Below are 13,460 nucleotides of genomic sequence, written 5' to 3'. Positions count from 1 at the left end.
ACTTCATTGGAGCAGCCCAGAGCTGGCCGGAAACCTTTTCCGGACCCAACCGCAACCCCAATCCACACCTCTCAAAGTCCGGAGTCCCGCCGGGCGCAATGCAGGGTCGCAGCAAGCTAACCCAAGCCCCCACCCTGAGCTGTCCGCGGTGCTGAAGCACTTGGGCATCCGGTGGGTGCTAGCTGGTTGCCTCCCAGTCGCTCCGTCATTAGGCATCTCCCCTTGCCTGCTAGTGCCTGTCTGGGTCATGAAAAAAAGTTACATTTGTTGGTAAGGTTATGACCTTGGACAAATGACTCAACACCCCTGTGCTCATTCCCATCAACAGGCCACACTAACAGCTGGCCAGGGTGGACAACCCATAGATCTTAGCACAAAGTAAGCACTCCCCAGCTGTTCAATGGCATTACATCTTCTGGGTATTCAAACCGTCTCACAGGGTCAGGCCAGCAAAGGATGTTTTATTTTAAAAAAAATTATTTATTTAAAGATCTATTTATTATTATTATTATTATTTTTTAAAAAGACATTTATTTCTTATTGGAAAGGCAGATACACATAGAGGAGAGACAAAGATCTCCCGCCAATTGGTTCACTCCCCAAGTGGCTGCAATGGCCAGAACTCAGCTGATTCAAAGCCAGGAGCCAGGAGCTTCTTCTGGGTCTCCCATGCAACTGCAGGGTCCCAAGGCTTTGGGCCGGCCTCGACTGCTTTCCCAGGCCACAGGCAGGGAGCTGGAAGGAGGGTGGAGCAGCTGAACCATGAAGGTGTCCGTATGGGATCCTAGCACATGCAAGGCAAAGATTTAGCTACTAGGCTGTTGTGCCGGGTTGAACCCTCTCCCAGGTCTTCGGAGATGTGGACATTCTTGACCACCTTTTCCAGGCCACAGTGGAGAGCAGTGGTCTTTGAGACCCTCCTCCTTCACAGCCGTCCCAGGACTGGAGCCAAGCTGACTGCAGGATCCCTCCCCATTCTGAGCCAGGCAAAGACTACACCCCCAGCCACCACAGACTATTCAGGCAGCCCTGGGCACCTGTTCCACCCCATCAGCAGGGCAGTCCATGTCTCCTTTTCTGGGCGAAGGGTCCACTGTGGCACACCCTGTTCTCTTCTGGTCTCACCAACACACATCCCATCAACGGGCCATGAGCCCCTTTCCCAGAGCTCCACAGACAGCAATCAGAGTACACAAGCTGCTGTTTAAAAAAAAAATTGACTTTATTGTGTGATTGGTATCCAAACAGCCTTGTTTCAGTGCAAATGGCCCCTCCCTCCCAGGAAACCAGAAAGTTGGAAGAAATCCTATATGAAGTCACCTCCTCTGCAAGGATCCAGACCAAGACACAGTGGGCGGGAGGCAGTGATGAGCAGGTGGCCGTCACCACTAGGCAGGGATGCAAGATGTATCCCTTGTCCTTGGCCTGCTCAGCTTGGGGCTGCTGTGTGTGTGAACAGGGGAGGGACCCCAGGCCAGGCATGGCTTTGATTCCAGGAAGGGCTCAGCTGAGAGCAGCAGGAAGCTGTGCTGGGCTGACTGCCTCACAGGGTGCTGCTGGCGCTCCGCAGACCAACTCCACGAGCAAACTGCTCCAGCAGGCCCCCAATGGCACCTGAAGGACTGGGGGCTGCTGCGCGAAGCCCCACTGTGCTGCTGTATGCGGCCAAGAAAGCAGAGCGCACCTCCTGCAGCCGGCTCTCCCGATTGTTGAGGGCTGCAAGCCTGCGGGGAGGGAGAGAATGAGGGAATACATCACCGTGGCCCCAGCACTCAGCCCCATGCACGGCCTGGGGGTTCTGGCCAGTTCTGTCAGCACTCTTCTCAGTCCTCAGGCCTTGTGCTCAACCACAGCAGCAGCAGGTGTGACTGGGGGAATGATCTGACTCCACCAGGAGACAGCAAGGAGGGAGAGGCTGGGCACCTGCAGGTATAGCTTCCTCCTCTCAACAGGGACAGCTAGAGGCCCAGGTCTGAGACAGAGATGTATCTTCTCAGCTCAATGCCAGAATCTGACACCTCTTGGCAAGAGGCAGTGTTGTGTGTGCAAGGCCAGGGTGCCCTGCTGACACCTCCCCACAAGGGATGGGTCCTGTATTTTCAGGTTTGGGGCTCACAGGAGCCCACCTTGCAAGCACCTGTGTTCTGATCCTGTCTTCCCTCTCTCCTTGGGTCTCCACATGGAGGACAAGGGAACAGGTGCACATACTCAGCTCTTCCGAGCATGGATTCCACAGGAGGCCTCCTGCCATGCAAGAGCCCCAAGGTACTAGCTATATCATATCAAGGGTCACAGAGCTCCACGGCACACACCCTCATAGTCCCACCTACCCAACCAGTAAGTGCAGCCAAAGCCCTACGTCCTCCAGAGGCCTCCCTTGGCTTGACAGACCGTACTCCCCCAAGTTTCAGCATCCACTGCCCAGGGTGTGGGGCCTCGGGCCTCGAGGGAGGTCAAATGGTGGTGGTGGGGGGGGTGACGAGAGACAGGCAGAGGAGCGGCAGGCTCTGAGGTCTAGGAGAGGCTAAAACAGCTGAGGCTGGCTCCCCAGGATGCCTGAATCCCACTGCAATCTCTGGGAAGGTGGGGGTTTCATACAGCTCTTCCTATGCCCCGTGGGCAGACAAGTGCTAATGGCTGACATTTCAATCAGATGCATTCTCATGATCCCCAGCTCTAGCAGACAGACAGGGAACAGACCAACAAAGAAAACAACAAGTGTCCTGTGTCAGGGGCAGCCTCACAACTGAGTCCCTCGCCTGCAATGGAGCCTGGCCTCTCTAATCCCCCCAGGACCTTGAGACCTCTAGCATACAGCTCTCTCCCAGGAACCACCCAGCACAGGTGTGTGGTTAGGAGCTCTGAGCACAGCTGGGGCTTCAGGAGGTTCTGGCCAGCTGTGGTCTCCAAAGTAATGTAAATGTGTGTGTGTGTGTGTGTGTGTGTGTGTGTGCGCGCGCATGTGCGCACACCCTTCAGGAAGTGATGGGGGGCATTTGGGATTCCTTTACCAATGATTTTTAGGCACATTTGTGGGAACCAGGAAGTTACTAGTACAAGAGTCACAGGTTTTATAGCAATCTACAATCTGGTGTCTGGCCCAGAGACTCAGCTGGGCCCTCAGCGACCGCCAAGCTGCACAGCCAGAACCTGTGAATGCCATTCCAGGATGCCCTCAGTGGCTCCCAGGGGCTCTCTTCCTCCCCGCTGGCCATAGCACCTGGCTTCTGGTCACGCTGGGGAAGTCTCCCTGGAGGAAGCCACAACAGCAGGTTGGATCTGCAGGCCCCGGAGGCTCCCCTCCGCCTGATGAGCAGGGAGCAGCAAAGCAGGCAGGAGGCAAGCAGCTTCCTTGGCAGCAGCAGCTGCTCCTGTCAAGACAGTGCACTCCAAGAGCTGGAAGCCTCAGAGAGAGTCTCCCAGGCTATGGGTCCAGTATCTCTTCCAGTGCTTTGCTGCCTAGAGGCAGAAGCAGGAGGTGGGGGTGAGGCAGGACCAGTCATGCCTGTTCTGCCAGGGAGCACAGACGGGCTGACCCGCACCACTCTGGCGTCGGCTCCCCACACCTGCCTTCACCTCACTGGGCTGCTTTTAGAGGCTTCTCCTGCTGGCAGAGCTGTGGGTAGAAGCAGAATGTGCTCTAGCTGCAATCCAGTCAGCTTTCCTGCACCACACAACCAGCAGTCTGCAGATTTTGCAGGCAGCCTCAACATACTTCCCCAGCAGGCCACCAGCCTCCTCCATCAATGGGGTAGTGGGGACACAGCAAGGACATGAGGCCAGCTCCCCTGGCCCAGCCTCTGCCTCACTCCTAAGCAGCTCCCCTGCTGCCTAGAGCTGGGAAGGGCAGGGGAGCATCCTGCCTCATGAAGCCAGACACTTACAGACAACTGTTAGGGAGCTCATCCGGGAAGCTGAAAGGCAGGGAGGAGTCTGTGTGCAGGACAGCCCGTTCCTGAATACTGCCACAGCCCGTGACCATCTGCCAGCTGCCAAAGTCTGTGGAGAGAGAGGATCCGGGCAGGGGGTGGTCCACTGATCTGGGGCAGAGAGGAGAGAGGGGAAACCATGCACAATGAGTCACACGCCTGAAAGGGAGTGAGTGGGAGGCCCCAGGCCACGACCAAGGGCAGATTGCAGCACCTGCCAGGCAAGCATCTCTGCACAGGTGCATAAAGCTAGGTAAGCTGTACCCAAGAGCAGAGCACAGAGCTTCCCAGCTGTGAGGCAGTGCTCTGCATGCACATAGCAGCTGCAGAGGGCCGGGGAGGGTCTGCCCCTGGGACTGACAAAGCGAGCTCAAGCTTAGTGACACTGAGACAGGGAGCAGAAACCTACAAGCCCCAGCATGCAGCTCACTGAGGTCCCGTCGGAGAGGAGGGAACATGGGTGTGTGGGCTGTGGGGAGTGCTGACCCAGATTGCAGGAAGGACAGCAGCCCCAAGGTCTCTTCCCGCTGCAGTGCCTTCCAGGAGCCATCGTTTGTATTCAGGAGCATCAGCCCAGCAAACTCACTGGCCATGCCCACAGGGAGGGGATGAACGACGACGCCGACAGCCGACAACGTGACTGCTCCATCAACCCTCTGCAGCTGGAGCCCTGGGGAAGGGGAGCTGAGCACTGCTGGGATGCTCAGCTCTCACAGCCTTCCCACAGCCACCCCTCCTTGGTCCACTGCAGGGACCCAGCCAGAGCAGAGGGGAGCAGCCAGGCAAGCCCTAAGCAAGTCCCTTTTGTCAACCCCTCAGGTCCTGGGCCCCAGAGGGGCAGCATTTCAATGTTTCACCAGTGGAAGGTGCTCCCATGGGGCCCAGAAACAAAGCCTAAGCGCAGATACGGGGGAGCAGGGCACGATGCTCAGGTGCCCTGGCCCACTCAGTTGCTACCCGAGACTGACTCTGGTGGCTCTAAGTTACACCTGCCTCCCAGACGGGACAAGGAAGCCTTGGTGGGCAGTACCCCCGCCTGAGGCCCCAGCCAGTGAGTGTAGGTGTGCCACGGTCCAGCTGACCTGCAAGAGAACCACCACAAGCCCCCGGCAGGTAGCCGGCTTTCTGTGCCAACGCTGCCCTGCATGGTTCCTGCTACTCAGGTGCAAGATGTCTCAGTCTATGACCTGAGGGAAGCCCTAGTGCCAACAGCACAAGGATTCCTGGTATCTGGATGCAGACACTGGCTCAGGCAGGGTGTCCCTCACACCTCCAGTGAGAACCAGCCAGGCTTGCCCAGGACTCCATGGGACCCCAACCAGCACCAGCTTGCCTAGGTGCAGCTGGTGCTGGGCAGATGGCAGGAGGCCAACTAGAGATCACGTAGAGCCTGGACAAGTTTCTCATGCCCAAACCCCCATGACGAAGGCTAAGGACCAGCACTTCCAAGGGACAGGCAAGCAGTGCAGGTAGGCTCTCACGGCTGAGGCAGCAGAGGAGGGGTATACTCTGGGTCTACGCGAGCAGCCACCTTCTGCAGGCCCTGTACTCTTTATGAGTGACCCACAGGCTCCAAGGGAATCCTCCCATCGGAAGGCCTATGTTCCAGAACAGGCCGCACGGTGGCTGGGTAGTCGCTGGGAGGAAGAGAGGCCAGGGCTGTGTCCAGGAGATAGGTGCTCATGAAGCGTGGAGGTCACACTTGCCAGTCTCACCCACCAGCAGTTCACTGCTTCCAAGATTCCCGGTCCTCTGCCCTCAACCCAGGGGCCCAGACCTCTTCACAGCTTAAGTCTTTCCCTCCCAACCTGCTGAGCAACTCAAACCAGGCCCCTTCAAGCCAGTCCTTTCTGGAAGACAGGACAGGAACCCTGACAGAAGCAGAACAGATGGACCTAGGCAGGAACAAAAGGGCTTGGTTGGGTGACTGGAAGGGCCATTCCTTGCTGCCTCGTGCCCAACACAGGCCCAAGGCCTCATGGGAATGGGCTGCACCACAACAAAACAACGAGTAGCCAAGCTTGTAGACATGTTTATCATGTGCCAGGAACTTAACCATCTCCCTTAAACCTTAACTTCAGAGGCCACGATCATCACCCCAAGGTAAAAAGGCATTCAGAAGCCAGAAGTTCAAGGAAAAGTGACTTTCTCAAGGACAGGGTGAAGACTGGCCAAGCTGAGACTGAAGTCTAGGTCAGACCAGAGGTCACTTCAGCCAATCACACACTGACATTTCCTCTTGATAGGGGTGCAGGGACTTCTAATTGGGCAGGAACAAAAGGGAAAAAATGGATCCAGGAGTATGGCACTGTGGTGTAGCGGGCGCTGAGCCAGTATAAGTTGTGGCTCCTGTATTTTCTGGTCCAACTCCCTAACTCATATAGGAATGCAGCGGAGGATGCATTGGGCTCCTGCCACCTATGTAGGAAATGAGGATGGAGTTCCTGGCTCCTGATTTCAGCCTTGCCCAGCTCTGGTTGTTGTGGCCGTTTGTGGAGGAAACCAGCAGATGTCACCTAGACTTTCGTATAAGTAAATCTTCAGTTAAAAAAAGGTGCTCAGACTGAAACCAGACTATCCACTGAAAGAAAAAAGTTGGAGGGCTGGTGCCTTGGTATACCAAATTAAGACTCTGTCTGCAGTGCCGGCATCCCATACGGGTGCCGGTTTGAGTCCTGGCTACTCCACTTTCCATTCAGCTCCCTGCTGATGTGCCTGGGAAAGAAGCAGAATAACCCAAGTGCTTGGAGCCCTGCACCCACAAATGGGAGACCCAGAAGCTCCAGGCTCCTGGCTCCTGACTAGCCCGGCTCTGGCAACTGCAGGGCCGTGGCAGCATAAACCAGTGCATGTAGTTTCTCCTTGTGAATCTGTCTTTTAAACCAAAACAAACAAATCTTGAGGGGAAAAAGAAGAAAAGATAAAAGGTGGGGCTGGCACTATGGTGTAGTGGGTGAAGCCAAAGCCTACGACACTGACCGTCCACATGGGCATCAACAAATCCCAGCAGCAGAGGGGGGGCTCTTGTGCGTCCACACTCTGGTCAGCCTGCTCCAGCTGGGTCTCCCCATCAGCTGCTGACCCCAGACTCTGCTAGCAACACCCCCACCCTGCAAAACCCAAGCTTGCAGCAGAGACCAAGGCCCCACACAACTTTGTGACCTGTGCACAAGAGCTGGTATCCCACAGCCATTGATTCCTGGCACCATCTCAGGCTGCTGTTAGTGCTGTGGTGGCTAACAACACTCAGAAACCACCAGCTTCTCACTGAGGATGCAGCCTGGGCTTGCTAACAAAGCCTCATGGATGACTCTTGTGGGGCTGGGGAGTCTTGCTCCCCAAGAATCAAGCCTGCAGAATACAGCTGAGAGGTCCCATGAGGGGGGTCCCAGGGCCGGATAGCTGTGCTACAGGCTGCCTCCTCCAGTCACTCCTACGGCATGACAGCCCTGCCTGGCCCCTGTTACCTAAGAGGCAGGGAAGCTGAAGACAGACTCCCTCAGGCAATCCAAGATAAAAGAGACTAAATTAATTTTAATGCTAATGGAAGCATAATTAGAATGCTCCAAATCTGAATCATAAAGTCATTCAAAATCTCTGGCAAACAGGCATGTGGCTGAGAGCCGTCACCTGGGCCCAGCAGACACCCCCAGACTCGGCACCTTATGGCAGCTGTTCACACACACAGCCAAGCCTTGCATGCTGGACTGTGAGGCTCAAGCCTTCAGCCTCTTGGCAGCACCTAGGTGGCCATGCTGGATCGGCCTAGATGGGGCAGCTATCCTGTTGGGTGGAGGGCACCAGCACAGGACTGCAGAGTGAGATCCTGTGGCAGGAAGGGCGGGCTAAGGACCCACAGACTGGGGAAAGGGCTGAGAGAACTGTACAGCCTCAGCACAGAAGCAACCAGCACTTAGTAGGTCCACTCCAAGGCACAGATGACCAGCAACTGTCCAGGTTGCAAAAAGAGGCAGGAATGGCAAGTGGACACATAGTTTACAACAGCGAGGGTGCCATGGCAGACTGCAGCAGCTGAGGACGGGGCCAGGGCAGGACCCACAGACTGGGGAAAGGGCTGAGAGAACTGTACAGCCTCAGCACAGAAGCACCCAGCACTTAGTAGGTCCACTCCAAGGCACAGATGACCAGCAACTGTCCAGGTTGCAAAAAGAGGCAGGAATGGCAAGTGGACACATAGTTTACAACAGCGAGGGTGCCATGGCAGACTGCAGCAGCTGAGGACGAGGCCAGGGCAGCAGGGCATACGCCAGGCAGGGGAGCTGGTTGCCTGGCACCAAGCTCCCAAGGGGTCTGACTCATGGTGATTCTCAGCCTCTGCTATGGCAGAGACACGAGCTCCTGATCCAAAAGGCTGACCGGGGAGAGCACCAGGGGGTGAGCGCACAGAGGAGCCCTCTGCATACTGACTGATGTCCCAAGCTCCCCTTTGTGAGAACGACAGTCCTCCCCCTTCTTGAGTTACCTGTCTTTACATGGTGAAAACCTAAGGAAGGGTGATGGGAGGAGGGCTCCACACAACTCATGCCTGCAGTGGCCTGGGCCTGAAGAGTACGTCACAGGGGTTTATGACAGCACAGACCTGGAACGTGGTGTGGACAGCTCAGGCACCTCTGCAAAAGGATTCTTTTTTTCCCAGAGCTAGGAAGGCTCTCTGATGCCTGCCCACCGGTCCCCTCACTAGCTGCTCAATGTTCTCACATTTGAGAAAGCAGCAGAGCTGGAATTGGGCCGCAGGATCCCACACGGGTGCTGGTTTGTGCCCTGGCTGTGCTCCACTTTCAATCCAGGTCCCTGCTGATGTGCGGGGGAAGAGGAGCAGAGAGTGGCCCAAGTGCCTGTGCCCCTATAGTTTCATAGGAGACCTGAAGAAGCTCCCAGATTTGGGTTTTGGCTCTGGCCTGGCTTAGGTAGTTGCAGACATCTGGGAGTGAAACAGATATGGAAGATTTCCAGCTCTCAAGTTTAAAAAAGCAATCCATAGGACCTCTCCCTTGAAGGCATGAAATGGGACCAAGGGTAATGAAATGCTGTCATTTGAAAATCCTATTCCCAGGGATCAGGTCATCCTGGGGTTCTAAGCTTTCATCTTACCTGCAGCCTACTGTAGCGACAGGTGGGTGCAGCCATCTTACCAGTCATTCCTCTGTCAGGAGTGGCAACACTCCTTGTTTCCCCCCCGACCACACATACATCTGGCCCAACTCTGTCATCTGGTTCTTCTTACTGCCCCAGCATTTGCCCCCAGAAAGGAGAAGGGCCTCAGAACAACCCATCACAGCCACATGTCAGTATGAGGGTCATAGGGAACCAGGAACTGCCAAATGACAGGTGGAGGCCACCCATCAATCACATCACAACCACTTCCCAGAGCAGTTTCCAGATTCTGCCCTTGTTTTGTGCCCAAACACCAGCCCCTTCTCCAACAGCAGCCTCACAGGCTTGTCCATCCCAGCCTCCTGGAAACAAAGCCTTCTAGGTAGGCCTTACTGCCTGACACACTAGCTTGGTGACCTGCTTGGGGGGAAGGGTTTGGGCTCCTCACCTGGGTTTGGGGACCTCTAGGGGACTGCTACCCATCCTGAAAAAGTTGTCAGAGTGGTTGGAGGATGAGGAGCTGGAGGACCTGGCTTCAAGCAGCCCCTGGTGGGAGGGCAGGCGGTCGTCCGAGGGCAGTGGGCGGCTCCAGAGGACGCTCTGTGGGGAAGATGAGTGACTCTTCCTCCTGTAGGGCAAAGGGCAGGGGCTGCAGGCCAAGTGAAGGCAACTGTTAGGAACAGGACACCCTGGCACCCCTCAGGTCTGCGGTCCTGGGCTCTCCATGAATGGACTGGGACATCCATCCACACTGGCCTACTGGCTGAGTATGCAGCAGCAACTGGTACTTAACCACAGTGCAGTAAACACCACTCCACCTGCACAAAGGGCCATCAAGTCCTGAGCCATGGCTATTCCTCGGAGGGAGCAACCCCACCTCTCATGCCTGCCCAGCAGCCAGCACCCCAAGTGCTACCTCCTTCTCCACAGGAACTGGGCCTTAATGCCCTGGGTCAGATTGGGCAGTGGCCCCATCACTGACCAGATGGTTGACCTCCAAGCCTGGCACAGACAGCAGGGATGTAACTTCATTCTCCTTTATTCCCCGAGGCTCCAGCCCGGCTCCCTGGGCACAGCTGGCCGCTCACCAAGCTGCCTGAGTCGGTGCTCCTGCTGGGCCCAGTTCCACAGCCTCGTAGGTAAAGCTGCCGGCTGCTCCTGGGGAGCTTTCTAGGACCAGTGAGAAGTCACTGCCAAGGCTGGTGGTGCTGCCGCGGTCTTTGCGTCCTGAAATAAGTTGGTTGTGTCAGTCAGCCCATACTCATCCACAGAGCTGGGAGCAGCAGCTTCTAGAAAACAGGCCCACCTGAGGGAGAGAGGCCTGCTGGGCCAGGACTTACTGAGCATGCAGATGTCTTCCACCGTGAAGCCTGCCTCCCGGGTCGGCAAACTCTTCCTTCTGTTGGCAGGACCCAGGACACTCATTTCAGGTCTGACTGCATCTCCTCATCTCTTTTGTCCCCACCCCTCACTCCTCCCCATCGCAGAAGGCAGCTCTGATGTGACAGCAACCCCTAGAGACAGGCCCAGCCTAAACATTACCATGAAATGCCAAGCCCTCTTCTGGAACCCACCCCTGTGTACCCCATGTCAGCCCAGATCTGAGTCCAAGTCCAGCCCAGCACACGAAGAGCTTGGACCATGAAAGCAAACAAACTCAGTCAAGATCTGACTTTCACAGGGGTCTTAGAGCAAATGTCCACTAACATTCTGGCATTTCCCAGGCTGAGAACAGGGTTCTGCCCCACTGTGGGGCTGCCTGCTGTGGATGGGCTCTCTACAGTGGTCCAAGAAGGACTATCAGCTGGCTCCCCTCTTTTCTGAGCCACTACAGGGCAATGCACTCACCCCAAAGCCCTTCCTGCCACTCACCAGGTAGCCTGGATGGTGAGGGAAGCCCCTGCCTGCCAGGAGGCAGTCCTCAGAGGCCTTGGCTGGCAGGGGAGGAGCAGGCTCTCTTACCTCGGAGTCTTCAGAACAGAGAACTCCTCGGAGGTGATATGCTTCAAAAAATTGAAGCAGAAGAAGAAAATCTGAGGAAGAGACCAAGATGTGGGTCCTAGTGAACAGACAGCTCTCCAGGGGAAAGGGGCAGACGGTCCAGCCACAGTCTGCTCTACAAAGCCCGTGGGTAGCAGAGGGGGTTGAGCAAGGCCTGGGCAGTGCACTGGGCCTTGTTGCTCTCTAGGAAATGCAGCAGAGTGGCCAGCAGCCTTGCCAAGTCTCTTTAGTGCTGCCCACATTCTCACATTCCTCTAGGAGCCCCAGGGAGAGAGGCTAGCAGGGAAGGACAGGGAGATTAGCACCTGCAGCAGGAGCACACCGAAAGGAAAAGGGGCACCTACAAGCAGGGTGGCAGGAGAGCAGGTCTTGCATGGGAGCTGGGGGCGCAGTGGCTGAGCCTGAGTTGGGTCCCACATCCACTGTAAGAGGCACCCTCTCCCTGACAGCCCTGTGTCAGGTCCCAGGAGCCTCCCCAGGGTCCCTAAAGGCATGGTCCAGGCAGCCATAATCTAAGAGAAAGGCCCAGATGGTGTGTCCCCAGGCCCCCTAAAGCTTCTCCAGAAAATAGGGGTTGCCCAGGACAGGCTGGCATGGAAACATTGTTACATAAAATTACACAGGTGTTCCCACCACAGCCGGTTCATTTCAGTCTCTAATATGCTAATGTGTTCTGCCAACCTCAAAGGCGGGGGAGGGGTCAGAGTTGTTCAATGGGCCTGGCCTCTTTGGTTTCTCTTCAAAGCATTAGTGGCGCAGGGAGGATGAGAGGAAAACCAGCCCTGCAGCTGAGACCCTCCATCTCACTTATGTGGGGAGCTCAGGGGGTTGAACTTGGCCCCATGATCACCCTGCAACTCTGAAGGCAGACTCTGCCTGCTAGGGTGGGGGAGGAGGGAGAAGCATAAAGGGCAGAATGTCCTGAAAATGTCCCCAAATGAGAGACTACAAAGAGGCTTTAGCAGAGATTTCAAGGCGTTGGCAACAGTGTGCGGAGGCCTCTGTGGAGCAGGCTTAGGCACCCTGGTAGATGCGATAAGTGTTCAGAAGAGGGGATTGGGAAGAGGGGGACAAAGAAGGTGGTGCAAGATAAGGCACCAAGCGGGGGAGAAAGATGCTTTGGGAAAATGGGCGGGGGCGGGGTGTGCAAGAGAGTGAGAACCTGGGCCCTAGCTGAATGAGAGAGGAAGCAGTCAAGAGACTCAAGGTCAAAAGTAGGCAGCGTGGAAAAGGCCACCAGAAGCATCCAAGTGGGCAGGGCCTGGTGGCAGCCTGGACGCCAGGAGCACCCAGGGCTGAAGGGCTAGGGGTGGGGACCAGCATCTGCGCTGTTAGTATAGGGGATACCAGGATGACTTGCAAACCACCTCCAGAGCTGAGTGCAGGAAACAGGGAGGCCCAAAAGCAGAAAGGCGAGGGGGAAGGACACGTGAAGGGTGCAGGCAGTCTAGGACACGCCAGCATGGCCACGTGGGCAAGCACGCTGTCCCACACAGGACCTACAGGCAAGGTCCCCAGACAATGGGGACCCTTACCCCTCACATCAGCCATGTGCAGGACTCACCTCCTCCCCCTTGCTGAGCCGATCTACCAACATGTGCCTGCAAAGAGGAGGGTGGGGTCAAAGGCAGCAGCGCTGAGTCCAGATGGCTGCAGGGGACTCAGGCCACACATGCAGTCCTTTCCAGGGTGCGGGACTGTCCTCACTTCTGACACCCACCCCAAGAGCCACATCATTCACACCCCAAGCCTGGACATCCTGCAGGCTCACCCAAAGAGGAACCAGTCGTAGGCCACAGTGAGGTAGAGGATCTCAGCAGGCTTCAGGGACGTATGGATGAGCCCGTCCTGGAATAGACCACAGATGGGTGGGATACCAAAGTAAGTCTCCCTGACCAGGTCCCTTCAGCCTCCCAGAACAGAACCTCCACCACACGTTTCACAGCTGCACAGGCCAATCAGCACCCTGAGAACGAGGTGAACCACTGCTTTGTCATGCCAAGACTTTTTCTGTTCTGTCCTAACACTTGGCTTTGGGGTGGAGCTTGGCAGCAGCCCAAGGGCTCCCTCCCGCAGGGCCCAGCCCAGCCATACTCACAGCCCACAGAGAGAGGCGCAAGAGGGAGATGAAAAGTGGGGTGCGGTCCCAGCCGGAGATACAGTGCACCAGCAGCCCGCTGTCATCTGCTTGCCAGTGTGCAGGACGCCCAGAAGGAAACCAGACAAGGCCAGTGAGGGGCGAAGCACTACCCCCAGACCCCTCTTCCTTGCACTCCCCATGGGTCTCCTCAGCCTTGCCCCAGAGGGGGGTGTGGCAGGCAGACATCTTGCCTGTGGCCTTCCTCATTTTCTGGGGTCAGCAGTCCAGCCCCTATGACCCAGCCCTGCCCAGTACTGCACAGGGGAAGGCTGCCA

The 13,460-nt window shown here is 56.4% G+C and overlaps 1 protein-coding gene across 9 annotated transcripts in view; it reads right to left on the bottom strand.

Moving 5' to 3' along the window:
* Nucleotides 1-116: 116 nt before the first annotated feature.
* MTMR14 (myotubularin related protein 14) overlaps nt 117-13,460 on the bottom strand; it is a 39,047-nt gene continuing 25,703 nt past the window's right edge. For 2 of the 9 annotated variants that reach the window (XM_040995125.1, XM_040995133.1), the window contains 9 exons: nt 13,144-13,229; nt 12,817-12,893; nt 12,610-12,646; nt 11,007-11,077; nt 10,385-10,443; nt 10,133-10,271; nt 9,493-9,672; nt 3,885-4,040; nt 1,204-1,724 (listed from right to left, as the gene is read on the bottom strand). In XM_040995125.1, the coding sequence (XP_040851059.1) occupies nt 1,544-1,724; nt 3,885-4,040; nt 9,493-9,672; nt 10,133-10,271; nt 10,385-10,443; nt 11,007-11,077; nt 12,610-12,646; nt 12,817-12,893; nt 13,144-13,229 (986 nt within the window). In that variant the 3' untranslated portion in view covers nt 1,204-1,543. Of the gene's footprint in view, nt 241-1,203; nt 3,617-3,884; nt 4,041-9,492; nt 9,673-10,132; nt 10,272-10,384; nt 10,444-11,006; nt 11,078-12,609; nt 12,647-12,816; nt 12,894-13,143; nt 13,230-13,460 lie in introns of those variants that run through there. The other 7 variants (XM_040995127.1, XM_040995129.1, XM_040995128.1 and 4 more) reach the window with 7 other exon arrangements.

Source organism: Ochotona curzoniae, unplaced genomic scaffold (assembly GCF_017591425.1).
Source record: "Ochotona curzoniae isolate NIBS_2020 unplaced genomic scaffold, NIBS_Ocur_1.0 contig_908, whole genome shotgun sequence".
Taxonomy (NCBI): domain Eukaryota; kingdom Metazoa; phylum Chordata; class Mammalia; order Lagomorpha; family Ochotonidae; genus Ochotona; species Ochotona curzoniae.
The sequence above is the reverse complement of the archived record's forward strand: the minus strand, read 5'-3'. Positions and strand labels throughout refer to the sequence as shown.